This window comes from Mustelus asterias, chromosome 4 (assembly GCF_964213995.1).
Source record: "Mustelus asterias chromosome 4, sMusAst1.hap1.1, whole genome shotgun sequence".
Lineage (NCBI taxonomy): Eukaryota > Metazoa > Chordata > Chondrichthyes > Carcharhiniformes > Triakidae > Mustelus > Mustelus asterias.
In genome coordinates, this window is record NC_135804.1 from 30376235 (window position 1) to 30403867 (window position 27633).

At 39.6% G+C, this 27633-nt stretch overlaps 1 protein-coding gene across 2 annotated transcripts in view; it reads left to right on the forward strand.

Annotated features, from left to right (window-relative positions):
• The window catches only part of zcchc14 (zinc finger, CCHC domain containing 14), a 99421-nt gene that overhangs the window by 26307 nt on the left and 45481 nt on the right, over positions 1 to 27633 (forward strand). For both annotated transcript variants that reach the window (XM_078210752.1, XM_078210753.1), the window contains exons 3-8: positions 7606 to 7679; positions 9069 to 9140; positions 14987 to 15099; positions 16021 to 16115; positions 17660 to 17720; positions 23791 to 24019. In XM_078210752.1, coding sequence (XP_078066878.1) covers positions 7606 to 7679; positions 9069 to 9140; positions 14987 to 15099; positions 16021 to 16115; positions 17660 to 17720; positions 23791 to 24019 — 644 coding nt within the window. The remainder of the gene's footprint in view (positions 1 to 7605; positions 7680 to 9068; positions 9141 to 14986; positions 15100 to 16020; positions 16116 to 17659; positions 17721 to 23790; positions 24020 to 27633) is intronic.

A 27633-nucleotide genomic window follows, 5' to 3' on the forward strand; every position in this document is an offset into this window, starting at 1 on the left:
TTCACCATGAGTCCAAAGGAAGAAAATGTCATCGATGTATCTAGTGTATAGCATTGGTTGAAGGTCCTGTGCGGAGAAGATGTCTTGTTCGAACCTGTGCTTGAAGATGTTGGCATATTGAGGTGCGAATTTGGTCCCCATGGCTGTTCCGTGTGTCTGGATTAATGTAGATAGTCAGATGTGAAGCTAATTGCCCAAATCATTTTCTTTAGACATGATAAACAAGTTTTAATCTGTTGTGTCATCCTATCTGGTCACTATGATATTGCGTTGGTCGCCTCTCCCCAGGAAATTCCTAAAGGATATCATTGGTTTTTTTTCTTGGCTATAATAAATTAACTCTTACTGTTGAGAGGTGAAGCGATGGAAGGTTTGGAAGTTGTATTTTAAGATGGACAGGAATAGATTGTGAAGTTGGATACACCACAATTTAACGGATTTTGCCCTTCAGTCCTTCCCTAGACATAATCATTTCTTGAAAGGTTTCCATGTACTGTGGCCCAAATCTGTTAACACTTTATGATACCAGCTCAAGTATGATCAGCAAATCATAATGTAATTTGGAATAGTGTTGGGCAAGCTAATAGGACTAAAGGTAGACAAGTCTCCTGGCCCTGATGGAATGCATCCCAGGGTACTAAAAGAGATGGCGGGGAAAATAGCAAATGCACTCATGGTAATTCACTGGACTTGGGGGTGGTTCCCGCAGATTGGTGAACAGCAAATGTGATGCCACTGTTTAAAAAAAGAGGTAGACAAAAAGTGGGTAACCATAGGCCGGTTAGCTTAACTTCTGTAGTAGGGAAAATATTTGAATCTATCATCAAGGAAGAAATAGCAAGACTACTGGATAAAAATTGTCCCATTGGGAAGACACAGCATGGGTTCATGAAGGGCAGATGATGTTTGACTAATTAGGTGGAATTCTTTGAGGACATTACATGCACGGTGGACAATGGAGAACCTGTGGATGTGGTGTTTCTGGATTTCCGGAAGACATTTGACAAGGTGCTGCATAAGGTAAAGGTTCATGGTGTTATGGTAATGCATTAGCATGGATAGAGGATTGGTTAACTAACAGAAAGCAAAGAGTGGGGGTTAATGGGCGTTTTCTGGTTGGTGATCAGTGACTAGTGGTGTGCCTCAGGGATCAATGTTGGGACCGCAATTGTTTACAATTTACATAGATGATTTGGGGACCAAGTGTAGTGTGTCAAAATTGGCAGATGACACTAAGATGAGTGGTAGAGTAAAGTCTGCAGTGGACACAAAGTCTGCAAAGGGATATAGATAGTCTAAGTGAGTGGGCAATGGTCTGGCAGATGGAGTACAATGTTGGTAAATGTGAGGTCATCCATTTTGGTAGGAATAACAGCAAAATGGACTATTTTTTAAATGGTAAAAAACTGCAGCATGCTGCTGAGCAGAGGGATCTGGGTGGCCTTGTGCCATGAATTGCAAAAAGTTGGTTTGCAGGTGCAGCAGGTAATTAAGAAGGTAAATGGAATTTTGTCCTTCATTGCTAGAGGGATGGAATTTTAAAAACAAGGAGGTTATGTTGCAACTGTATAAGGTGCTGGTGAGGCCACACCTGGAGCACTGTGTACAGTTTTGGTCTCCTTACTTGAGAAAGGATCTACTGGCACTGGAGGGGGTGCAGAGGAGATCCACTAGGTTGATTCCAGAGTTGAGAGGGTTGGCTTATGAGGAGAGATTGAGTAGACTGGGGCTATACTCATTGGAATTCAGAAGAATGAGGGGAGATGTTATAGAAACATATAAGATAATGAAGGGAATAGATAAGATTGAAGCAGGGAAGTTGTTTCCACTGGCGGGTGAAACTAGAACTAGGGGGCATGGCCTCAAAATAAGGGGGAGCAGATTTAGGACTGAGTTGAGGAGGAACTTCTTCACTCAAAGGGTTGTGAATCTGTGGAATTCCCTGCCCAGTGTGGCAGTTGAGGCTATCTCATTGAATGTTTTTAAGGCAAGGATAGATAAATTTTTGAACAGTAAAGGAATAAGGGTTACGGTGAGCGGGTGGGTAAGTGGAGCTGAGCCCACGAAAAGATCAGCCATGATCTTATTGAATGGCGGAGCAGGTTTGAGGGGCCAGATGGCCTACTGGTGCTCCTACTTCTTGGGGGTTAATGGGATTAAACACTAAAATGCTATAAATACTAACACGGACTGGTAAGGCTAACCAACCTGTTTCCATGTTGTGATATTTACACAGTTCTGTGTAATTTGCCAATCTTTTCCTGCATACTGACATCTAATTCTATCAGTCACTTGGCTACTACTGAATTCTTACTAACATAGTGGAGGGTTATTTATTGTTTTCTGTATTTCTCGGTTTGGTTTGTATCATCTTCTGGTCACTTCAGTCAGTTATGCAACAAGATGCATTACCTCTGATTTTGCATAAAGGAAGAAAGCATTTCAATTCCAGCTATGTAAAGCTGCATTGAAACCATTCCCATTATGATAGTTGAATTTTAAATATCAAAAAGAATTAAGGTTGAAAGTAATCTGTTTATGGAGTTTATTTATTTTCCCACCGTGTAGCTTACACCAGATGTTTCAGAATTTTGTATGCTCCCAGTCCTATTCCATATCTTAAATGTTACCAAGTCCAGTTAACTGACTTCCCAGCTTGCAATGGCTTATAATATTGGCTGAACACTAAACCTTGTTTTATAAAGCAAAGATTTACCAGCCCAACATAACATTTGCCTTTTTTAAATGGGCAGGAGGAAATTACATGTACAGTATAAAATGTCACTAAAAAGTATTAACAGTTCAATAATACAAGAAGTCTTTCCCAAAACTGTATAAGTGATCACTTTTACTCTTTTCCTTTGTTTCTTTTTCTCTCTTTTCCTGTCTGTCCTTTCCTATTTCTTCACGGGCGGCACATTGGCACAGTGGTTAGTACTGCTGCCTCTCAGCTCCAGAGAACTGGGTTCGATTCCCAGCTTGGGTCACTGTCTGCGTGGAGTTTGCACATTCTCCCTGTGTCTGCGTGGGTTTCCTCCGGGTGCTCCGGTTTCCTCCCACAGTCCAAAGATGTGCGGGTTAGGTTGATTGGTCATGCTAAATTGCCCATAGTGTCCTGGGATGTGTAGATTAGTGGGGTAAATGTGTGGGGTTGTGGGGATCAGGCCTGAGGTAGGATTGTTGTTGGTGCAGACTTAATTGGCCCAATGGCCTCCTTCTGCATTGTAGGGTTTCTCTATAATTTTATGATTCACTCTGTCCCTCCCCCTGCAATATCCAATTTTCCCCTACCCAAGGATAACTATGATAAACTGCAAAATATACAATCGATAATCATGTTAAATAATGTAGAAAATAATATAGTTTTTAATATTACACTAAACTATAATGTACATTGTTCTTTAATTAAGTGTCAGGGTATGTCTTTCCCCACTGAACTAGATAGGCTGAGGATATTCCAAAGTATGACTGGAACCAAGCAAAACTAAGTAATTGTTTTTTAAACTTCAAGGGAGCAGGCAACCAAATATAAATTTAACTAAACTCATAAGCTTTAAATGGTATGACTCCTTCTCAGTCACCAAGTTTAGACAAGTTATAGATTGCAACTATTAAATAAAAACAAGTAAAATATTTTTTTGGAATGAATTAAACTGATTATTAGCCCTTTTATGCACTTGACAGAGTTAAAGAAGCCAGCACTATTACATTTCATTACATGAGATTTGTGGAAGCAGTGGCTTCCAAGGAACATTGCTACTTCAGCAGGAAAGCGAATTATTCAGGAAGGATTTGCACAAAATCTTGCCCAGCCAAGGAATTACCCTGTAGTTCAATGCAGAATAGCTGCCTGTTCCGGTTCATGCACCTAATGGAGAAACAAATGCTATTGCAGGCCATTTCAGAAGACTGCATTTAAGTGTGTCTCCACTGTCTGGAGGTAGAATGTTGTTAGTTGGATGAAACCACACACCAGCAACTAATTATACTTCCCAAAGGTGAGCCTCAGGATCCAGGAAAAGATTCTATACTTCTCTTCATTCAAAAAGAAATCTAACTCCTGGCAATGAAAGTGAGAAGGAGAAAAATGGTTATCAAAGCCTGAAAAATGTTATTCGCTCATTAACCAGCAGTTTCCTCTTATGGAAGGGGGCACGTAATTCCACTAGTGATGAACTTGCAGAGCTGTTAATCTTGTTAATCTTGATCAGAAAGTCAGAGAGAGTCTTTTCTCTAGCTCGGAAATCAACTCAATCTTCCTGATGGTGAAGGTTCAGTTTTGTTCAATTAGCTAAGCTTGGTTAGGAAATGGAAAATTGGCGAAGATCATTACTCTTGCTGTAAAATGACCCCGATTGTTTAAAAAAACATGCAAAGCCCAGGCTTTTGTGGAGATTGAGCCTTAAACAAAAAGCCATAAGTTATTTTTAAAAAGACAACTAAATTAGTTAATTTAAGCATTTTATTGTAAATGTTCAATGTTTTGAACTTTCTAAATTGTTTAAAGCTTCTGCACTACAGATTTCAGTTACTGTACAAAAACAATGTTTTTTTGTTCAACTAATTGATGATGAAAGTTGATACAGAAAATTAAATGGAAAAAGTGGACATAGTAATTTATATTGGAAATGCTGGCTAAAATTGTGACAGTGACAGCAGTAAGAAGATGATCTTGGCAGATTTAATCTAATTATCAGATTGCACCACAACTGATATTGATGTTACATTCAACTAACATGATTGTTGGTAAGAGTTGGTGGGTCTTCCAGCTCTTTCTAACAAATTATTGAATTGGCCATCTCTTGCTGTAAATCCAAACTGCACAAAAGAATTCTATACGTCCAAATCTATGTTGGTTAGTACCAGAACTACTGAACGCTGAAATAATCCTTCGTTCTATATGTTTAATACATTTGATTTTATTTTTGAAGACTGTAAAGCAAACAGTAATATCACAGTAAATAATGATATGGTGACTTGATACTAAAGTTAACATGGAATTGTGGGAATGTTGGGCACAAACTTAATGGGGGTGACAACACATTCAAGGATTTTGGAGAAGAAAAAAAGTATCCTGAAAATTGCAAACAGAATTCTGCACAGTTCTGTTAGTTTGAAGTTGCTTAATTCAAATTTCTGGATAAGTTAAAATTATTTAAGCATTTGAGTTTTCTATGCTTGTTATTTTGGTTGCTTAATTTAAATTTATATTTGTGCAAAAGAACTTTGAATTAGCAAAATTTAAAAATGGTTGATCACTCTGAAAGGAGTTATGGTTCTTAGAAAAAAATACTGTTGCAAATTTGCAAAGAACATATTAGAGTAAATGTGTTACATTTGTCCGCGTAATTAAAGTATTTAAAAGTAACACATACAACATTTAGAAAACCACACAATTGCATAGCAGATACAACCGAGAGAGATGAGCCAATCAGCCTAACTAGTCTGTACTTGTTGAGAAGCTAGCTGGGACTAAACGTGTGAATAAAATGTTGTCCCTGTAGATTCTAGGGGATCATTTTATTATTTCTGGGAGAATCTAGGAAATTCGGGAGAGTTGGCAACTCTATCATGAGCCAGCAAGCTAAATGAATCCAATTTTTTTTTGGCAACATTGGGCCAGGCTTTAATCTGATATAATTTTGTCTGGCTAGATACATTGTCCCAGATCTTCTGAGGAGCGGCAATTGCAGTCAAATTGCTGCTCTGCTCCTTTAAAGTTTAAGTTTATTTATTAGTGTCACAAGTAGGCTTACATTAACACTTTAATGAAGTTACTGTGAATATTCCCTAGTCGCCACATTCTGGCACCTGTTCAGGTACAGTGAAGGAGAATTTAGCATGGCCAATGCACCTAACCAGCAGTCTTTCAGACTGTGGGAGGAAACTGGAGCACCCGGAGGAAACCCACGGAGACCGTGCAGACTCCGCACAGACAGTGACCCAAGCCGGGAATCGAACTTGGGTTCCTCACTCTGTGAGGCAGCAGTGCTAATCACTGTGCCGCCCTCATCTGCGTATCTTTCTGCATCACTGTAGAGTTCTACATTTCTGGCTGGGTCTTCCCATTGTGACTTCTTTAAAAATGTGGAGTGGTCTCCTATCAAACTGCTTCCTCATAGCACTGAATTGTTAGGTGGAGTTGGGGTGGGGGGAAGCAGATTCTGGTAAGTTCACTGATACATATAAAAGCTTTGAAACATTTAAACAGCTTTTCAGTGTGTTAGTGAATGACTGCATGTGATAGGATGGGCAAATCTGTAGGTGTGCAAGTGGGTAGGGTGGATGAGGTAAGTAGGTAAGTGACAGGTGGGTTAGGAAGGGTCTGGAGAGTTAGGAGGAGCTGTCAGTTTGGGTAGGGGGTTTAGAGGGGTTATTGGGTTGAGTGGGGGGAAGAGTTGGGGTGGAGTTGGTTAGGGAGATGGGTGGTGGGGATTCAGGTGGTGAGGGATGGTCAAGTTGGGAAAGATTAGAAGTTAGAGTGCCAATTATATAGTTACACAAAAGACCAGAATGTAGTCCTAAGAACAATCAAAGACTTTTTGGAGGATCCCTGGGAGCAGGGGAATTGCCCATTTGCAGTGCAAACTCCCTAGGCAATTTCCATGGAGTCATTTCATTGGGACTTCTGCAGAGTTCCAAAATGCATCTTGTGGTATACGTCCGCTCTCTGACGACTGAAATATCTGGACCATTATTATTATTATTTCAAACAATGTGATTGCATTTATTGTAGCCCCATATTGACCAATTGCTATGCGCATTTGTGTAAAAAGTATACAAAAGCAAATCTGCCTACTTATTTTGTAGGCATGGTTTCCAGCTGTTTCATTCAGTGCACCCATCACCCTGTGCTCACTGACTTACATTAGTTCCTCGTTAAGTAGTATCTTGCTTTTAATATTCTCATCCTTGTATTGAAATCCCTCCATTACCTTGTATCCCATTAACCCTCTCCAACCCCACAACTTTCTAAGATCTCAGGGCTCTTCCAAATATGGCCATTTGTGCCCAATTTTCTTTATTCCCCCATTGGCTGCCTAGGCCCTGAGCTTTGGAATTTCCTCTCTGAACCTCTGCCCTTCTCCATTTTAAGATATTTCTTAAAACTTACATTGATGACCAAAGTTTATGCCACCTGTCATGTGGAGCACCTTGGAATGTCTTGCAACACTAAAGGTATTCTATAAATACAAGTTGTTGCTATGCAGCCCAATTCCTGGGCCACAATATCCTAAGAAATATGGAAACAGCATATCCGGTATAAAGTGATTTTTGCTAATGGTACTTTTCCATTTGTGGACCTATTTTAATAATAAAAAATAATGATCTGTACTTGGGAATTGTTGATTTTAGGTTGAGACTTTTTGTTTAAAACTCTGAAAATGTTTACATTTTTATAAGTATGCTTTGTGAAAGGCATTACAGCAAATGTGTGTTTGACATGCAATGCAACAGCCTACAGTTTTCTTAGGCAATTCTCCAATAGTATAAACAAGCTATTAATATTTGTAACTTTTTAAGTTGCACTGACGTAATAGTGATATCTTGTCCGTTACAAAGAACTTGAGGGGAAATAAAGCTGAATTTTTACTCTCTTTGCAGTAAACATCGAGAGGATAGATGTAAGAGGGTTACAGCACAAGAAGAATGAGAAGACTGCTGAATATTCCTTCGAGGTAGAGATTTCTGTGATCTAGATTTGTAACGTGCAAAGCACAAATCCCTTTTGGGTCATATTACACATTGTGTATAATATTTATATTTAATTGTCATAATATAGGGCCCAGCCTAGTGGGTAATAGGAATTGCTTTCCTACTTTCCAGCAATCCACCTCTGTAACCCCCGCCAACAAGATTGGATGACATTACAACAGCTTCTACTTGACTTGCCAACTCGGGGCTCTCTTCATAGGGGTCCATCTGTCCAGCCTTGAGCTTTTGCCATGAGCTCTGACAAAGCCAACCAGATCCACTCCCATAAGGGTAAACGCTGGCTACAACCCCACCATTAACCCTGTACTATTTTTCTGAGTTGGATGTAAATTCCCATGCAAAGTGGGATCCCCACGATTTAAGGGGAGCTTACTATCGCAAGTAGGGAATTTGAGTGTTTTTGCAGCACCAAAATAGGCAATAGGGTAATTTAAAGGTATAAAAGGACCCTGAAGGTGCAGAAATTTTGTAGACCTTGAGCAATATTATTAATTATATGGAGGGAGAGAACAGATGACAAAATACAGTAAGTGATGGACACAGCAAGGGCGAGGAGCTGGAAATAAAGCTCAGATAGTAAGTATTTCTGCCTGACTTTGGCCCCGTTTTATCACAATTCCGTACAGAATTATTGAAAAAGATCTATCCCTCAGTCTTTTGAGCCTTATAGCTCTTCACCCAACTCTGACTTGTGCTTTCTGTTTTTGATTAAATAACTTGCATACTGTTTCTAAGGCCAAGGCTGCCAGAGTGGCTAAAAAGTGCATTTTGCTGCATAAGCCTGGACCAAACCTGTTAAAATCTGGGCATATTCATAATAGAGCTATGCTTTTTCACAATTGAAATGCCACACAAAGTAAAACAAATTACTGTGGGCCCTTCCTGATGTGGCTTAACTATTGTTCATCTTCACTGGTCACTGTGCCAGATTGTTCTGGTGAACCTATAAATTTATATTCCATGTTCTATGATACTTAAAAGATTCCATGTTGGGCTTTAGTTTGATCTTCCAGTTTAAAGAATTGGATCTTGAAAAAGTTTGTAATCTGAAATTCATACCAGGGTTGTGAATCCTCTGTTAGCCTACAAGCTTTTGGTAGACATCTTATTTTGGTAATAGAAGAGGTAATGTTGGCAAATTTAAGTCTGAGTATTTGCTTTGCTTTGTTTTCTGTGGTTTTAATGTTGCTAGAATAGGATCTTTAAGATTATGTTAGACAATAGATTTAGAGTTCCCTTTCACCCCTCTTAACTATGATTTCAGTATTCTCCTACGCAGATCCATTAAGTGCCTTAAAGTTTCAGTATATTTTGGATTCAAAATGTACATTTTTTTTTACTTTGATATTCAGGTCCTGTGGTCAGATTCTTCAATGACTTTTGTATCCAAGTCTTATCGTGAGCTGAGAGAATTTCTGACAAAGGTAAACGAGCAGAGAGATTATGGTGTTGTAGAACACAATCTATTGATGGGTCAAAAGTAGAAAATTAACTGCTTTCCTTTCATTCTAAATTGTTGCTGCCAATTATTGTTGTCAACATTAATATTTTTTGACCTGTTAACAAAACAAATAATCCCCACATAATGGCGGGTAGAAAGGGAGGAGAAAAATGTGCTGTCTGAGACAACTTCACATGGGATGGGGTAAATCTAGTCAAGTTTTGATTTTCGACACAAATGTTTCAGAACAAAGAAAATGCATCTTAATTATTTCATCACACTAATTGAAGTGTTCTATGATGGACAGAACACCATTTGTAGTTTCAATGTGCTATAGATTTAAGACCACTGCCCTCTTGCAACCAGAAAACTTTGCTAAACAAGCTCCCTTTCCAGGATTTGCCTTCCACTGTGAATCCAGTTTTTTTACGTAATGTGAAATTTTTATTTAGCATTCTGACTGCGCATATGGAGTACTCAATCTTGAGATTTCAAGATATTCAACATCAAAACCAAACGTTGTATGAAGGATATTATACAAAAAGTTGTCATAATGGGGTATGGCCTCAATTCACAAATTGTACATGGGAAAATCTGCAAAGAAATGCTAAAACTCATTATGAATGCACTTAAATTTAGATAATGTATATCTATATAGGATGGCATAGTGGTTAGCACTGCTGCCTCACAGCTCCAGGGACCTGGGTTCAATTCTGGCCTTGGGTGACTGTGTGGAGTTTGCACATTCTCCACATGTCTGTGTGGGTTTCCTCCGGGTGCTTCGGTTTTCTCCCACAGTCCAAAGATGTGTAGGTTAGGTGGATTGGCCATACAAAATTTCCTCCATTGTGTCCAAAGATGTGTAGTTAGAGGGAATTAACTATGGTGAATGTGTAGGATTACAGGGAAAGGGCCTGGGTGAGATTATCTGACAGAGAGTTGGTGCAGACTCAATGGGCCGAATGGTCTCTTCTGCACTGTAGGGATTCTGTGATTCTATGATATCTGAAATACCAATTTCAATCTTTTCTTGAAAATATATACAACTTCTCCTCTTGGTTTACAATGTACAAAAAGAGCTTCATCTTGTAGACTGCTTTAACCAGTATGCTTTATTTTGTAACTTACTATCAACATGTATTCAGCTGAAGCTGAGAAATTAAAATTGTAATTTTCCCTGGAAAGCTGAAGCTTTGATCAGAAAATATGAGTTAAAATTTCCATTGAGGTGGTTCTATAAGTTATGGAACCATGCTTTCACCTTTGAATTTTGGTTTGAATCTCATTTGACTTGGTTGGGTGAAAAATGGTTAAGGTCAGTTTCTGACCAGCTTATGATAGCTTTAAGTCCATAATGCTAGATCATTCATGATAGAGTTTTACTTGAGGATTTTTAAAAAATCATAATTTGCAATGGAAGAGACACATGATAGGGTTTGCTATGTGAGGGGAAAATTTTCTCTGCAGTGAGTGAAATAAAGTTGTAATTCTATTTTTTATAAATCATATTATTTTTATTGAACATAATATATAGACATCTTTTTGTTGAGACTTGCCCAGCACCGATCTAATGTTGTGACATGTTACAAAAAGAGAAGTTTTGGAATGCACAGCAATTTAGTCAGCATTTATAAATGGATGAGACATGTTAATATTTCAGGAGTAACCTTTCATCATAAAATATTAGTGGTATGTTTTGACAGGTTTTCAGAAAATAGAAATGAAACAATAATTTATTTCATTAGGATGAGTATAACAAAATCCAGAAATCTTACTGCAATTCTAACTGCTGTTTAGCTGTCTTTAGTTTAGAACAGTGTTAAAGACTAGTTAAAAGTGAACTTTAAAAATTCATCTAGGTTCACACTACATTCAGTGCTTATGTTGCTGAATGGAAGGAGTGATAAAGTAAGAAGAATAGATGGATAAATCTATCGTGTATTGTATGAATTTTAGCTCCCTCTGGAGGTTTGGCCAAACACTGACTAAATTAAGTCTTATGCTCCAATGACTTCAGTGTTTTCAGCTGCCATTTTCTTTCTTCACTCAGGTCAAAATATACATCTAAAAATAACATGGATAACATAAGATACACATTTCTTAAATCACTGTACGATCACTAATGTTAGAAATATCTGACTTTCTACTAAGGCACAGTGCACAAGTTAAAATGTCACTTTGGATGCAGGGTGCGCTAAAACTGCTGTGGGCAAATTGTTTTGTGTGAAAGAGATGCAACTCCACTATAGGAGTAAAGCACACAAATCTGTAGAGTGAAAACATGAACACATTTCATATTTTTAAAATTAAGAACAACTTGAAGTTGTATCAATAATTTCTGAAGTATCCTCTTCAGAATAAAAAATATTTTTTAAATGGACATCATATCAGGAAAGGTTAGCAAAAAAGCTGGATTTTTAAATTTGGAGAGAAAGGTAGAGGTTTGTGGAGGAGTTCCAGAGAAAATAGCTAATGCAGATAAAAACTTCCCCATCAGTGCTAGGGCACAAAGAGTAGCGATCTACAGAGGGATTTCTTCCTTGACGTGGTGGAAAGGTTTCTATACTCTGATAATTCCTTGAGCAACGCCTTTGGGGCCTCCTTGCTCCAGGGAGGGCTACCTATGGCAGCAAGGTCTGGATGCCAGTTTGATCCAAGGCAAAAATGTCTACAGAAATTGTTTGGAGTTCAAGCAGCTGTGGCTCGGAGTTTGAGCTGGAGCATGAACTACAGACACTGATGCACCAACGAGGGGGAAAGCTACCTGGGCTCTTTGTACAAGGAGGCAGTCACATCTCTTAGAACAGGGTCTTCTGATTTGATCAGTGTTCAGGGACACAAGAGTCAGGGCAGGAACACAGGAACCTCAGCCATTGCAATCAACAGTTTTGTGGTTTCTTCAATGGGTTTGGATGAGGGTGGGGGCTGTGGGGTGAATGAACTAATGTGGCACTGTGGTACAGGAAGCCATCAAGTGGGAGCAGCAAAAAGAAATGTTGTGGTAGTAGGAGATAGTAAAGTCTGGAGGATTAACACCATTCTCTGCAGCAAAGAACATGACTCCAGACGGCTGTGTTGTCAGGGTTCAGGATATCTGCTCGGGGCTGGAGAGGAACTTGAAGTGGGAGGGGGAGGAGCCAGCCATTGTGGCCCTAAGACATAGGCTGGGTGAAGGAGGCTCTCCATAGTAATTATGAGGAGCTAGACACCAGATTAAAAAGCAGAACCTCAAAAGGTCATAATTTCTGGATTATTACCTGAGCCATGTTAGAATTGGCTTAGGACAAATTGAATTCGAGGCATGAATGCATGGCTCAAAGACTGGTGTAGAAGAAATGGGTTCTGATTCATGGGGCACTGGCATCAGTGTTGGGGAAAATGTGGTCTGTACCACTGGGACGGTCTGCATTTGAACCCTGCTGGGACCAGTGTTCTTATAAGCTGCATAATTAGGGAAGTAGAAAGGTTTCTAAACTAAATAGTGGGGCAAGAAATCAAATTTGGGAATAAATTGCAAATCAACGAGTTGAGACAAGGCAAAAGGGAGAGGTATTGTTATGGAAAATGAAAAACAGACCATGACTGGAAGGAATGGAGAGTACGTAGTAAATCAGCTGATGAGACTAGAGGTTATAAAGATGCATTAAAGGATAAAATTAAAGCTCTATCTGAATGCACATAGCACTTAAAATGAAACAGATGAATTGAGAGTGCACATGGAAATAAATAAGTATGATTTCATAGCCATTACAGAATCATGGCTGCAGAAGGTCATGGATTTGTCCTGAGTATTGAAGGGTTCAGAATACTTAGAAAGGACAGGAAAGGAGGAAAAGATAGAGGGATGGCTCTGTTAGTTACAGAAAATACAGAGATAGCAGTTGAATGGAACACGTCTTTTGCATCAGTCTTCATCATAAGAGGATATAAGTAACATCCCAGAAGCAACTATACACCAAGAAATAGAAGGGAGGGAGAAATTGCAGTCTGTGGTGGTGCCGAGTAAATTGTTGGAGCTGCGGGCTGACAAGAGCCTGGGTCTTGAGGGATCTCCCCCTAGGATCTTAAAAGAAGTATCTAGTGAGATGGTTGATGCTTTGGGTTTAATTTTCCAAAACGGGAAAGTCTCGTTAGATTGGAAGATAGCAAATGTAACTCCGTTATTCCAAAAGGCAGGGAGACAAAACCGGGAACTACAGACCAGTTAGCTTAACATCCATTATAGGAAAAATGTTAGAAGTTATTATTAATGAAGTTAGAGCAGGGCAATTGAATAAGTTCATGGTAAATGGGCACTGTCAACATGGTAGCAACAAGGGTAATCATGTTCAACATTGTCAACAAGGGTAATCGTGTTTAACCAACTTATTGGAGTTCTTTGAGGAAAACACATAGGCTGTGGATAAAGGGGAACCAGTGGATGTATTGTACTTTAATTTCCACAAGGCATTTGATAACATGTCAGATCAGCTGGTTATTGCGTAAAATGAAAGCTCATGGTATCGGGGCTCACATATTGGCATGGATAGAAGATTGCCTGACTAACGGGAAGCAGAGAGTAGGCATAAATGGGTCCTTTTCATGTTGGCAACTGTGATGAATGGCTTGCCACATGGATCAGTGCTGGGTCGTCAACTGTTTACAATTTATATAAATGGATGAAACAATGATTGCCAGATTTGCTGATGACACAAATATTACACGAGCAGGAAAGTAAGTTGTGAAGAATACATAAGGCTACAAAAATACAGAGAGAAGTTAAGTGAATGGGCAAAGATCTGGCAAATAGAGTATAATGTGGGAAAATGTGAAAAATTGTCAGGAAGAATAAGAAAGGGGAATTGAATACAAAAGTAGGAAGGTTATGCTTCAGTTGTGCTGGCACTTGAGACCACATTTGGAGTACAAAGTACAGTATTGGTCATCATATTTAAAGAAGAATGTAAACGTGTTGGGAACAATTCGGAGAAGGTTCACTAGATTAATAACTGGAATGAATGGTTGTCTTTTGAGGAAAAGTTGGACAGGCTAGGCTTCTATCCACTGGAGTTTAAAAGAGTAATTGCAATATACAAGATCCTGACAGGGTGGAGAGGATGTTTCCTCTTGTGGGAAAATTTAGAACTGGAGGTCAGTGTGAGGATTGAGAGCCTTCTTGAAAAGGTGGTGGCAGCAGAGTCTTGAATTTTTTAAGGCAGACGTGGATAGATTATTGACAAGCAAGGGGATGATAGGTTATTGGGTGTAGATGGGATACATATTTGAGGTTACTATCAGATTCGTCATGATCTTATTAAATGTTGGAGCAGGCACAAGGGGTTGAATGGCTTACTCCTCCTTGTTTGTATGTTCGTATGTAAAAAGTCAGTTGAAGCAGTTTCAGTAGAAATTCTCAAAAGAAAATTGAAAAAAATTGCAGGGCTATGGGGAAAGACCGTGGAATGGAAGTAATTGAATAGACTAATTGAAGAGCTGGCACAGGCACAATGTATTGACTGACCTCCTTCTGTCTGAATTGTAAAGTGATAATACATAGTTGAATCTGGTTGCACACTGATCAGTGAAGCTTGCAGAATAATTCAGGGGTGGGGAAACCCCCGCCCATTTTATTTACATGGAAGTGCTGTGCTTTGCTTTTTGCCCCTTAGGAATCTCTGAAATCCTGCAGCTACAAAAAGAGAGTAGACACTCAGCATCATGCATCTGCACCCCTATTTCCTGTTACTATTGGCCAAGGATTAATGTTTTCCTAGGCACTAAAGACAAAATCAGTCCCATTATATTTGGATACTCCCTTTTGTTAAATTAAAAATTATCTCAATTTTACAGCTTCCTCAAATGTTCCCAGATGAGAATTTGGAAAATTCCATTCCAGAAACCACCAACCATGACTGTTGTTACACAGATGAACGAAAATATGCAGATCTGGAACCTTATCTCAGGTGAAATTCTTAATTATGTGATCCATTGTGAATTTAAATCAATGAAAAAGGCACTATAGTATTGAAAATATATAGTAATGCAGAATCACTGTGGATTATTAACCTGATTTTCAACAGTTTAAAGTTAAATGTTTAATAGGTAGAATAGGTTTTGCTGCAACAGGTGAATACACTTTTTCATACTAGTATTAACTTTGGTGATGGTGAACAAACCAAAACAGCGCACAGTGTTCCAGAAATGGTTCCACCAAGACCCTGTACAGCTACAGTAAAATTTCCCTACTTTTATTTTCCATGCCCTTTGCAATATAGGACAACATTCCATTTGCTTTTTTAGTCACTTGCTGTACCTGCATACCAACTTGTTGTCATTCATTTACTAGGACATCCAGATCCCCTGTACCAGCGAGTTCTGTAATTTCTTTCCATTTAAAGTTTTTCTATTTTTCCTGCCAAAATTCAAGTTCACTATTTTCCCGCATTTTACTCCATCTGCCAAATTTTTGTCCATTCACATAACGTGTCTGTATCCCTTTGCAGACTCTACCTCTTGACAACTTACTTTCCTACCTATCTTGGTGTTATTGGCAAGCCAAGTAGATCCCAGCAGTAGTCTCCAGGCTCTGAGAGATGTTGTCTTTTCTATTCGGGCACTTTGTGCCCCATGAGGGTTCCCCCAAACCACCCCGCACATCCCAATGGCCACTCCAGAATTAGATTGTACACTGGATGATATGTCTTTAACTTCAAAGAGTCGGTGTCTAATTTTAAATATTTTCTTTCTTTAACTAGTAATAGAAATTTGTTTTAAACAGAAATACAACAGGGTTGCATTTTGCATTCAATATTTCAACTTGAAATCTTTGTAATAGTCACTTAAAAATGTATCATATTATTGAATTTAGTTTTTATTTTTCACAGATACCTACTATCTTTGCCATCTCATATGTTAAAAAATGATCAGATACAGAAATTTTTCTGTACCGCCACAGCCAATCATCCTACTCAACACCTAAGTAAGTAAATTGACTCAATTTTTGATCATTTGGGTTGGATTCATTTTTGAAAATGTGCACACTTTTTTGTGAAGATACTCGTCTGATAAGCTACTTCCAAGCTACTGAGTGCTGGTCTTAAGCATGTGTGCACACCAGCAGCTAATAACTGCCCTTTTTTCTGCCTCTCCGCACAACATAGCTAACATCAGTAACACAGTGATGCGGGTTGTTCAATTCCCTGTTGTCTGTTTTGGGCTAGAAACCATATCTTGAGCATAATTTGGAATCAAGGGCCTTCAGCTAGTCTTGATTGGAACAGATTGATTATTTATATTGAAGTTGAGTATTTCTTCTAGTCCTGTGTGTCAGAACTGCACTAATATAAGTACTTCGGCCAATGTAAAATAGAGCTGTTGTTAGAATTCCCAACTAGTCACTGAAATGAAGCTAACGTTGAGGGTAAAGCAAAAGAGAAAACAATTCAACAATTGATGTAAAAGAATTCTGTTTGCCTAAAATGTAAGTAAGTGTATGAACTTAGTTGAGAAAGGTAGCATTTGTTGCACCATGAAACAGATGTCCACCTGCTGTTGCCTGGGGCTTTGGTGGTCATTTGTCCTACAACTCCATCTAGAATTGTGAAATATCAAGTTATCTGGACCACCTTCCTGTAGACCAGTACAACATATCCACTTTTGAACCCTATAGTGCACTTTTGCAGAGCAAAGGATCAGTTAATTTTGATAAGAAGACACTGATTCTTAACTCTGCTGGAAAAGTTAACCAATCATAAAACTACAGTGGAGAAAGGGAGATGCGTCATCTTCACCTTTATGGCCCTTTCTCCATGGTTACTTTTATGTAGTGCCTACTTAAATTCATCTTGGAATGTCAATTATGCATAATTACTACATAAATATACACAACCACACCACCAATGTATCATTCTGTAAATGCTTTTACAAATCAGTGTGCTTAATTAACCCAGATCTATCTTGATATTAATTTTACCAAGTGTTTTGTCTTTTAAAAGTTTATAGATCACCAATGTTAGGCTAATTGGTTTATAATTGCTTGGTTTATCTCTTGAATAACTTCAGGAACAGTGAAGCTACATTTGACAACTCTCCAATCTTCTAGATAACTTACATATCAATGGATATTGGAAAGATTGACTTTAGAGCTTATGCAATTTCCTTTCTGCCATCCTTCAACATGCCAACAGACCATTACCACTTATGTTCTATTAACTTGTCACTTCCTCCACTTCTACCGTTTTAGTTTCACTACTGCATCGTTTAGTATCTCTGTAATCCCTTCAATCTCCTTTTTTGTTAACTCTGATCCTAATCTTTCTTTAATTATTCTTTTACATTTACAAAGTTATTTATTATATGTCTTTTGTGATCTTTTACAAATTCAGAATATCTGTTACAGGAATTGTCTATTGTAAAGATTTATTTGATTATTATGATTATGAAGCTTTGAATTCAATCTGTAGCATTTGAAGATGTATGAACTATAAAGAAAATTATTTGTAATTCTGTACTTTTCCCATTCAGATGCCAACTCCATACCAGTGATGCTACATAAAACTAACACAAGCACTGGTGCAGCTGTCAGGTAAGCTTAGCTTTGTGCATTATAATCAATTACAGCAGTAAAGAGGGACACCATCTGAGAAGGTTCTTCTAATGAAGCCATATGGGTAGAACTTAAAAACCAAAAAGGAGCAATCACATTGTTGGGGATGTTCTAAAAGCCTTCTAACAGTCCAAGGGAAATAGAAGAGCAGTTATGTCGGCAAATTTCAGTGAAGAGTAAAAGTAACAGGGTAGTAATAGTGGGGGATTTCAACTTCCCCAACATTAAGTGGGTTACTCATACTGTGTAAGGTTTAGAGGGAGGTGGATTCGTAAAATGTGTCCAGGGGAATTTTTTAAGCCAGTACATAGAAGGTCCTACAAGAGATGGGGAAGTCCTGGACTTAATCTTAGGTAACAAAGCCAGACAAGTCGTTGAATAATCAGTGGGAGAAGTTTTTGCAGTCAGCATTCGTAAGTCCTTTAGATTCAAGATTGCTATGGAAAAGGACAAGGATTGGCCAGAAATCGAAATTCTAAACTGGGAGAAGGCTGATTTTAATAAGATCAGATGTGATTTGGACTGGGAGCAGGCAATTGTAGGTAAATCTGTGACGGAACAGTGAGACATGTTCGAGAAGGAAATAGGGAAGAGTACAGGACAACATATTCCAATAAAGAAAAAGAGTAGCACCCAACAAATCCAGTGAACCCTGGATATTGAGGGATAAACACAGTAAGAATTTTAACAACACCAGGTTAAAGTCCAACAGGTTTATTTGGTAGCAGATACCATTAACTTTCGAGCGCTGCTCCTTCGTCAGATGGAGTGGAAATGTGCTCTCAAACAGGGCACAGAGACACAAAATCAAGTTACAGAATACTGATTAGAATGCGAGATTTGAATCCAAACGCCTTAATGATGAGGTATAGAGATGGCAGCAAAGGAAACAAATCCTGCAACTGGATCCCACTCTCTTGTGGGACACCCTAGCTCATGTGTCCAAAGAACTGTGGGTCAAGAATCGACCTTCTCAGTCACAGAAGGTCCATGACAGAAACTTGCAATCCTAACTTCTTCCTCAAAACAAGAGATAGCCAATGATGAGGTGGTGCATTTTGGTGAAGGGATAGGGGAAGGCAATATAGATTTAATGGCAAAGTTTTAATGAGTGGGACAGAGGGACCAGGGGTTCATGCACATCGATCTTTGAATGTGGCAGGATATATTGAGAGAGTGGATAGCAAAGCATATGGCACTGTGTATTTAAATGATATTACAATGACCGTGTAAATGGTCTTTGTGCTTCCCTGCCGATTTCTGGTGCGAAGCAGACGCCGCTGGAAATCCGGCGCTGGGAGATGCAAGCGGGGCACGAACCCCCGCGAATCAGCCAACATGAGAATCTCCTTGCCATTAGCACAGGGAGATGGGAGAATCGCGGCCAGCATGTTTTAAGAAGGTTTTTCTCCAAGAAGACAAATGACAGATTTTATTGTTTTCAAAAACACCCAATTATAGACTATACTCACATGCTTATATGATACGCGCATGTTCAAGAAAAGACTGTGATTATAAAAGTTGTATGTGTTTAGGCCTTGTGATTTTAAAATTTCCCTGTTGCACAGCTTTTCCCTGGGTGAAAACTTGAAACAATGCAGGCCTGTAATCTTTTCCACTGAAGAAAAAAACCTTGTAGCTTTAGAAGGACTGAATGGCTCTTGCTTTAAGTTCACAGTAGCTGATTTTTTCTATTCCACTTCAGTCAAGGTGCAATAGCTCAGTCCTGTAGCAAAGCCTTGGCACAATTCCTCAAGTAGAAGAGTTCAAAGTCAACTCCAGTCTCTGCATACTGTTGTTTTTTCATAGGTAGGGTTTTTTTCCTTCACTGGCACAGATGGTTTTATCTGTTGGTTCAGTATGTGCCTTATTATATTTCCTTATCAGAAACCGAGGCCAGAATTATTTTGCAAGGCCATGGTGAACCATTCAAACGTCCATTGTCTTCGGTGGTACCAGAAGATCTATCCAGCAGGTGGTCTGCCCTGTGACCAGAGCATCTCTTTCCATTGTTCTGATTAAATAGTTTGATGTTAGGTCATTGTTAGATAGAGTTCAGGTCTCACTCATCTACATACCATCTTAACAAAATAGAGTTGTTCACACCCATTTTCTGGGTTTCAAGTTTGGAAGTGAAGAGTCTGCAATAGTATTGTGAAACCAGTCTTTTTAATTAGTTGAAGTACAGTTAACCACAGGAAGGGTTGTTTTGCATTTTAATTACTGTCAAGACTTGGCCGGACCTGAAGATTAGCTCCGGCTCTTGCAGTTCTGTGTGTATTAACAGGGGGAAAAAAAAGTCACTTGACCTCTCAATTCCATTTTTTACAGGAAAGTGTCCATTTTAGTTTTTTGCTTCATAAATTCATATTTATAGCTTATAAGTTGATATTGTTGTGTGAGCATTCCAATAGACATAACTTAAATGTTTGACAGTGAGAGTTGACCTAATCTATGGCAATTGCCCTCAAAGTTAGCATGTCCAAATAAGTTTATCAAAATTCTGCACTGATCACATGATGGCATGGTTGAACCTGTGCCTGTTGTGAGATGTCTGATACATTTGTGGTAACAAGCGACATAAAGCAAGGATGCATCAACTCTTCTTTGCTGCAATGCTTATAAAGAGGGACATGCCTACTGGCATCCACGTTGGGTCCTGTGCAGGGATGCTCTTCAATCTCTTCAGACTGTATGCTTCCACTTAAGTAACAGAGACAGTAATCAGAGAGCTTCTTTATGCAGAAGACTGTGTTCTAGCTGCACACAACAAGGAAGACACACAAAGTGTGGCAGACAAATTCTCAAGTGCTGTCAAATATTTTGGTCTCCAAATCATTGTCTTCAAGATCAAAATTTTATGTTTCAACCAGCACTAGGCACACACTGAAAGTAGCATCACCAGTACTTGACACCAGATGGCTACCTTGACAACACCTCCTCCACGATCATCCTCAATACCGGTGCCCCACAAGGCTGTGTTCTCAGCCTCCTACTATACTCCTTCTATGCATATGACTGTGGCCAAATTCCCCTCCAACTCGATTTTCAAGTTTGCTGACAACACTGCCGTAGTTGATCTCAATGACGAGACAGAGTACAGGAATGAGATAGAAAATCTGGTGAACTGGCACTCCCTCAATGTCAACAAAACGAAGGAGATTGTCATTGACTTCAGGAAGCGTAGTGGAGAGCATGCCCCTGTCTACATCAACGGGGACAAAGTGGAAAGGGTCAAGAGCTTCAAGTTTTTAGGTGTCCAGATGACCAACAACCTGTCCTGGGCCCCCCATGCTGACACTACAGTTAAGAAAACCCACCAACAATTTGATTTGATTTATTATGGTCACGTATTAACATACGGTGAAAAGTATTGTTTCTTGCATGCTATACAGACAAAACATACCGTTCATAGAGAAGGAAATGAGAGAGTGCAGAATATAGTGTTACAGTCATAGCTAGGGTGTAGAGAAAGATCAACTTAATGCAAGGTAGGTCCATTCAAAAGTCTGACAGCAGCAGGGAAGAAGCTGTTCTTGGGTTGGTTGGTACGTGACCTCAGACTTTTGTATCTTTTTCCCGAAGGAAGAAGATGAAACAGAGAATGTCCGGGGTGCATGGGGTCCTTAATTATGCTGGCTGCTTTGCCGAGGCAGCAGGAAGTGTAGACAGAGTCAATGGATGGGAGGCTGGTTTGCATGATGGATTGGGCTACATTATCGACCTTTTTTAGTTCCTTGCGGACTTCGGCAGAGCTCTATCCTCTATGCCTCTACTTTCTCAGAAAACTAAGGGAATTTGGCATGCCAGCTACGACTCTCACCAACTTTTACAGATGCACCATATAAAGCATTCTTTCTGGCTGTAACACAACTTGGCATGGCTCCTGCTCTGCCCAAGACCACAAGAAACTACAAAAGCTCGTGAATGTAGCCCAGTCCATCACACAAACCAGCCTTCCATCCATTGACTCTGTCTACACTTCCCGCTGCCTTGGCAAAGCAGCCAGCATAATTAAGGACCCCATGCACCCTGGACATTCATTCTTCCATTTTCTTCCGTCAGGAAAAAGATACAAAAGTCTGAGGTCACGTACCAACCGACTCGAGAAAAGCTTCTTTCCTGCTGCTGTCAGACATTTGAATGGACTTACCTTGCATTAAGTTGATCTTCCTCTACACCCTATCTATGACTGTAACACTACATTCTGCACTCTCTCGTTTTCTTCTCTATGAACGGTATGCCCTGCATAGCATGCAAGAAACAACACTTTTCACTGTATGCTAATACATGTGACAATAAATCAAATCAAATGCTACTATTGATGAAGGCATCTATTCGTGCATCCAGGAAGCAGCTTTCTGCCTCCAACCAATTCCACGATTATGTCTGAAAGCAGAATGGTATTGAAGACTAAAGTCAAACTCCATCAGGCTGTTGTCCTCCCAATCTTCAGTATGGTGCAGACTCTTGGGCCTGCCCTAGCCACCATGTAGAAGCTTTGGAGCACTTCTACCAAAGATACCTGAGGTCCATCATGAGAATTCGATGGCAGGACAAAATCACAAATAATGAGGTCTTGATCTGGCTGGGCTCAACAGCATGGAGCACATCCTTCAGAAAATTCAACTGAGATGGGCAATCCATACCTCCCACATGGATGATTACAGAATAACTACACCGACCTTCTATGAGTAACTTTCTCAGGGCAAATGAAACCAAGATTGTCAGTGCAAACTACATAAGAGAGACAGGAGGCACCAGAAGTGTCTAAAAAAGAACCTGGCAAACTTTTCCCTTGCATACAACCTCTTTTGGAAAAACATGCAGCCAACCAGCTCATGTGGATACAAGCACTGACATTTGGGTTAACATATTTCATGGCCCATCTACCCCAAACTCTCAACATCTGACTTGCCCAGAGAGAGGCCAAAAATGGTGCAGCTGCAGAGGTTCCCCCAAGCATCAGTGACGATATGACATGCCAGTTCTGTGGGAATCCATACTGATCTTGGATCATTACAGAGGGCCCACAGAAGGTGTGAAAATCATTTCTAGCGCAGACATACTCCAACAATGAGAATTCTACCACAAAAGGAACAGATTGCTGAATTTCTGGCTTTACTAGTGATCATACTCATGGCATCACCTCGTATTCTATTTTGAAAGTTTATAATGCCAAATACACACAATTTATTTCATAATTTTTAAGCCTATTAGTTTACAACCAAAATTGGTAACATTGTATTTTTGCTCCATTTGCAGTACTTTATTTTATTAAAAGCATTCGACGAAATAAACTCCTTTTGAAATTCATGTATTGTGCATGGAAGCTTGTGTTGATCCAGATTGAAAAGCAAACATGGTATAAAGATTTTGAATGATTTCCATAGATAGGCCCTTGGATTGATCCTCCATTCCATAGTGAGATTTTAAGATTTTCCATAGACTTTGTGCAGTCCTTTTAAGCCTGTACTGTTGTCTTTTTGAAACTAAATTTCTTGAGCATAAGATAGTTGCAGACCTAGCCTTGTTTTTGGTCCATCAAGTCAATCAAATTGAACTTTATGCAAAAGATCATATGCCGTAAGCTGTGATAACTGTGAGATGGGAAGGAAGTGGGGGACTAGCGGCTGTTAAGCCAGGAATACAGTTTTTCCATGGGTTTTGTAGAATTTAATGGTGGAACCTGTTCATTTCTTTTCAATTTGTTGCCTGGCAGCTGCCAAATTGACTGACTGTTGGGTGGGGAAAGCAGTTGAAAGGCTGGTGGGGAGGAGCAGAAGTAAATCCAATGTGGGAGGATTAGTCAATCATATGCACGGATTTGAGGTATGCTTATTCTACTGGAGACTAACATTTCTGTGCCTCCTGTCCCTCCTTGTAATAAGATAAGGATAGGATAAAGTAAGGCAGGACAGTCTTGCTTAGAAACACTAGTTGTCTGGACAATTACAGGAGGTATGCCACCATGAGGTCCTGTTGTAACTTGTCTGTTTTTTATAGAAGAAAAACTGCTAAATTCAATTGAATTTTTCATTTTTTGCAGGCCAATATGTGGTGTAGCCAGCATCCAGTGTTCTTACAACGCACTGCAACCACCAGTCTCTGCTTCTACATGCTCACATTCAGTCAGTGGAAGTTCTGCAACAGTCACTTGGCCACAGGCTGAAAGCTTGAGTCCGCAAAATCCAGAACAAATTGGTATTCTAGACTGGCTTAAAAAGTTACGTCTGCACAAGTACTATCCTGTTTTTAAGCAACTTACGATGGATAAGGTATGTTTACATTTGCTTGAATTTAAATGGTTGGTTCTTTAGGAATAGGAAAATGGTGAATTGCTTAAAATCTTGTGTTTATAAATGGGGAAACCGTTCTTATTTTCATTGTACATTTAGTGTTTATAGGGGCCCAAAATGCATTGAAAGAGAATTTGTGCACTTTTTTGAGGCAATTATGGTCCCAGAATCAAAGATATCTTAAGCAAATATGTGATAAAAGAATCAGCAATCTTCAAGGCTCTTAAGTGAGCTTTCTACTTCCACCATTGAAAGTGGGCAGAGGTGATGTTTTTGCCCTTGTTTGTAGTCAGTTTGTTTGTAAACAATAGATCTCAATAACTAATGGACAGATTTCAACAAAACTTGGTACACAGTGTATTGCTCAAGAAAGAATTGATTAGTTTTTGGCAAAGTTGTGGAACCATAGAAATCATAGAAACCCTACAGTGCAGAAGGAGGCCATTCGGCCCATCGAGTCTGCACCGACCACAATCCCACCCAAGCCCTACCCCCACATATTTACCCACTAATCCCTCTAACCTACGCATCCCAGGACTCTAAGGGGCAATTTTTAACCTGGCCAATCAACCTAACCCGCACATCTTTGGACTGTGGGAGGAAACCGGAGTTATTTTCTGCATTATTTAACATGATTATCGATTGTATATTTTGCAGTTTATCATAGTTATCCTTGGGTAGGGGAAAATTGGATATTGCAGGGGGAGGGACAGAGTGAATCATAAAATTATAGAGAAACCCTACAATGCAGAAGGAGGCCATTGGGCCAATTAAGTCTGCACCAACAACAATCCTACCTCAGGCCTGATCCCCACAACCCCACACATTTACCCCACTAATCTACACATCCCAGGACACTATGGGCAATTTAGCATGACCAATCAACCTAACCCGCACATCTTTGGACTGTGGGAGGAAACCGGAGCACCCGGAGGAAACCCACGCAGACACAAAGAGAATGTGCAAACTCCACACAGACAGTGACCCGAGCCGGGAATCGAACCCAGGACCCTGGAGCTGTGAAGCAGCAGTGCTAACCACTGTCCATTGCCTGACAGGGTAAAAAGCTAGGGACGGCCTTAATGAGGTAATTGGGATCTTGGAATTTTTTAAAGGATCTGTTGATTTTTGTTTTAGAAAGTTGTGGATTGTCTCGGTTGCTGTGGTGCAATTTGTCACAGCTGTCAAAATGTGAGCAGAATTTTCGGAGCCAATTTTTGGATGCGGAAGCTTCCTCAGTAAAATGGAAGCATAAAATAAAAAGCTTTTTTTTCAACTTTGTAGTTACAGGGCATCACCCAGACAGGAAAAAAGCCTCGGGAAAGCTGCATAATTGTAATAACATTGAGTTAAGACAGCAGCTATGCACTCCACTGAGTTTCCTCTTCACATATATCATGTTTTCTTTTCCCGGTAGGCATACTTCATGCTATAATTCACTTGTCTGTTTCAACCATGGATTTTAAGTCACTACTCCAGAAACTTGTGTGGAGTTTTTGAAAATGTTCTCAGCCTTGTTTCAAATCACTCCATTATCTGACTCCTTCCTATCTCTGTTCCCACCTCCAGTCCATAAGCCTTTGAGATCTCTGTACGTTTCCATTGCCTGACAGGGTAAAAAGCTAGGGACGGCCTTAATGAGGTAATTATAGGACTTCTGCCCCTGGGAAAGGAAATTCTGTCCTCAAGAGCTAGCAGCCAATCTGATTAGCAGTTGAGCTGTCCCAGCAGCCAGAATTCTGTAGTGACTGCTGCAGGGCTACAAGGAAATCCCAAACTGAAGACAACCTGGAAGATTAGTGAGTACTGTGCGTTTAATCAGGGAGAGATTGGGGATCTTAGGGTAAGGGACATGGGGGCAGAGGGGACCAGGTTTTAGAGACAGTGGATGGTGTGGAGGGGGTATCACAAAAAGGGGGCAATATTTTGCAGGGACAAGTGCCACAAGAGCATCTCTCAGAGGAGGTAACTGCCCCCTCCTGCCTTTTCGTCCGAGATGGTGAAAAAGTGAGCTGGCCTCCTTTTTTCCACCTTTCACTGCCCACCACCATATTCTTGTGATGGGAATGGAAACAGGCCCTTAACTAACTAGTTAAGGGTTTCCATAGAGCTAAGCGTGGGCAAGTTGGCTGCTGCTTTATCTGCCCACCACATTATGGGGGGCTGCTTAGGGGTATGTGTGAAGGTGGTGGACTAGCCACCTGTCCTATTTCACGCACCCGCCTCACCCTACATCTTACAAATACACTGGTTGGGAATAGTATGTTTGTGTCCGTCTTTTAATATGCTTCATGGAATCTTTTGGTCATCTTTGCCAATGCTATGTTGCTATGTGTCGAACCTTTGCCTGATAACCATGCCTGTGAAGTAATTTGAAGTTTCAATAACTTTAAAGATAGTTGTTTGGTAGTACAGAACTGGAATATTGATGAAAAAAGATACTTTTTTTTGTTGAAACTTATGACGTTAATTCATAAGTATACCAGTCTCAGGGAAAACAACAAATTTATATTGTACGAGAAGCAAGTGCTGATTGATTGGTAGAGGCATTGCCTCTAAAGTACAGACCATGCTATCAGCCTATGCTTTCAAAACTCAAAGCACAATGTCCCAAAATTCGATGTGATTCCATGATTGGGCAACATTTGCTAAATAATCATCAATGGGCTAAAAATTATGCTGACAACCAATTTAAGATCATCAATCAGTTTTATAGGGTGGCTCATTTGAATATATTGGAAGCAACATATATTAATACCTTTGCAAACAGAAACAACATGCACACACTGCCTGTTTCTGCTAAACAAAATAAGGGACAGCTATTTGCTGGCCCTTTCTTCAGGACAATGCCTTGACCAATCAGAGTTAAGCTGCGTGGTTTAAATTTGAAATAAGGCTTGGCAGTGAACTGTCAGTCACCATTAACTGGTGCATTCTCCATAGCAATCCCTCTACCAATCAGTTTACTTTCCAACAAATCTGCACTTCCTTCTCATACGGTATAAATTTGTTGCTTCCCTGAGATTGGTTTTCTTGTGATTTGCTCTGAAGAATGCAAGATGAAAAGCCTTGACAAAAAATGTATTTTTTTCAGTAATAATTAACTTTAAATATGCTAAAGCTATTGAGGATGATGAGCTCCATCAGAAGTTGGCTTAGGGTTTAGCTGTCTTGCATGTTCAATGTCTGGCCCCTACTGCAATTCTTAGAGCCAGATTTCAGTTCACTTCTGCATGTGGGGAAATTAACAAGTGAAGGCTGAGAACATCAATGCCATGGCCATATTATTCTCAGGCCAGACTAACCAGATGTTCCAAGAGGAAACAAGTATATCTTCAAGTGAACGTGACTTGCAGAGAAAAGGACAGTTCTTTATTGTTTTGCAGGAAATTGAGCCTCCAGCATTTTTGACATTATGCCCGAGAACTTATACTTCAGCACAGTGCTGTACAGGTTATTAGAGATCGAGCATTACTTTCCAGTGAAATTAAACATTTTAACTTGTTACCTCATAATTTGACAAACTTGTTTAAATGAAGTATTACCTTCTCATCTTTTTATAAGCTATGCAAAAGGGGAAATTTGTTTTTGTT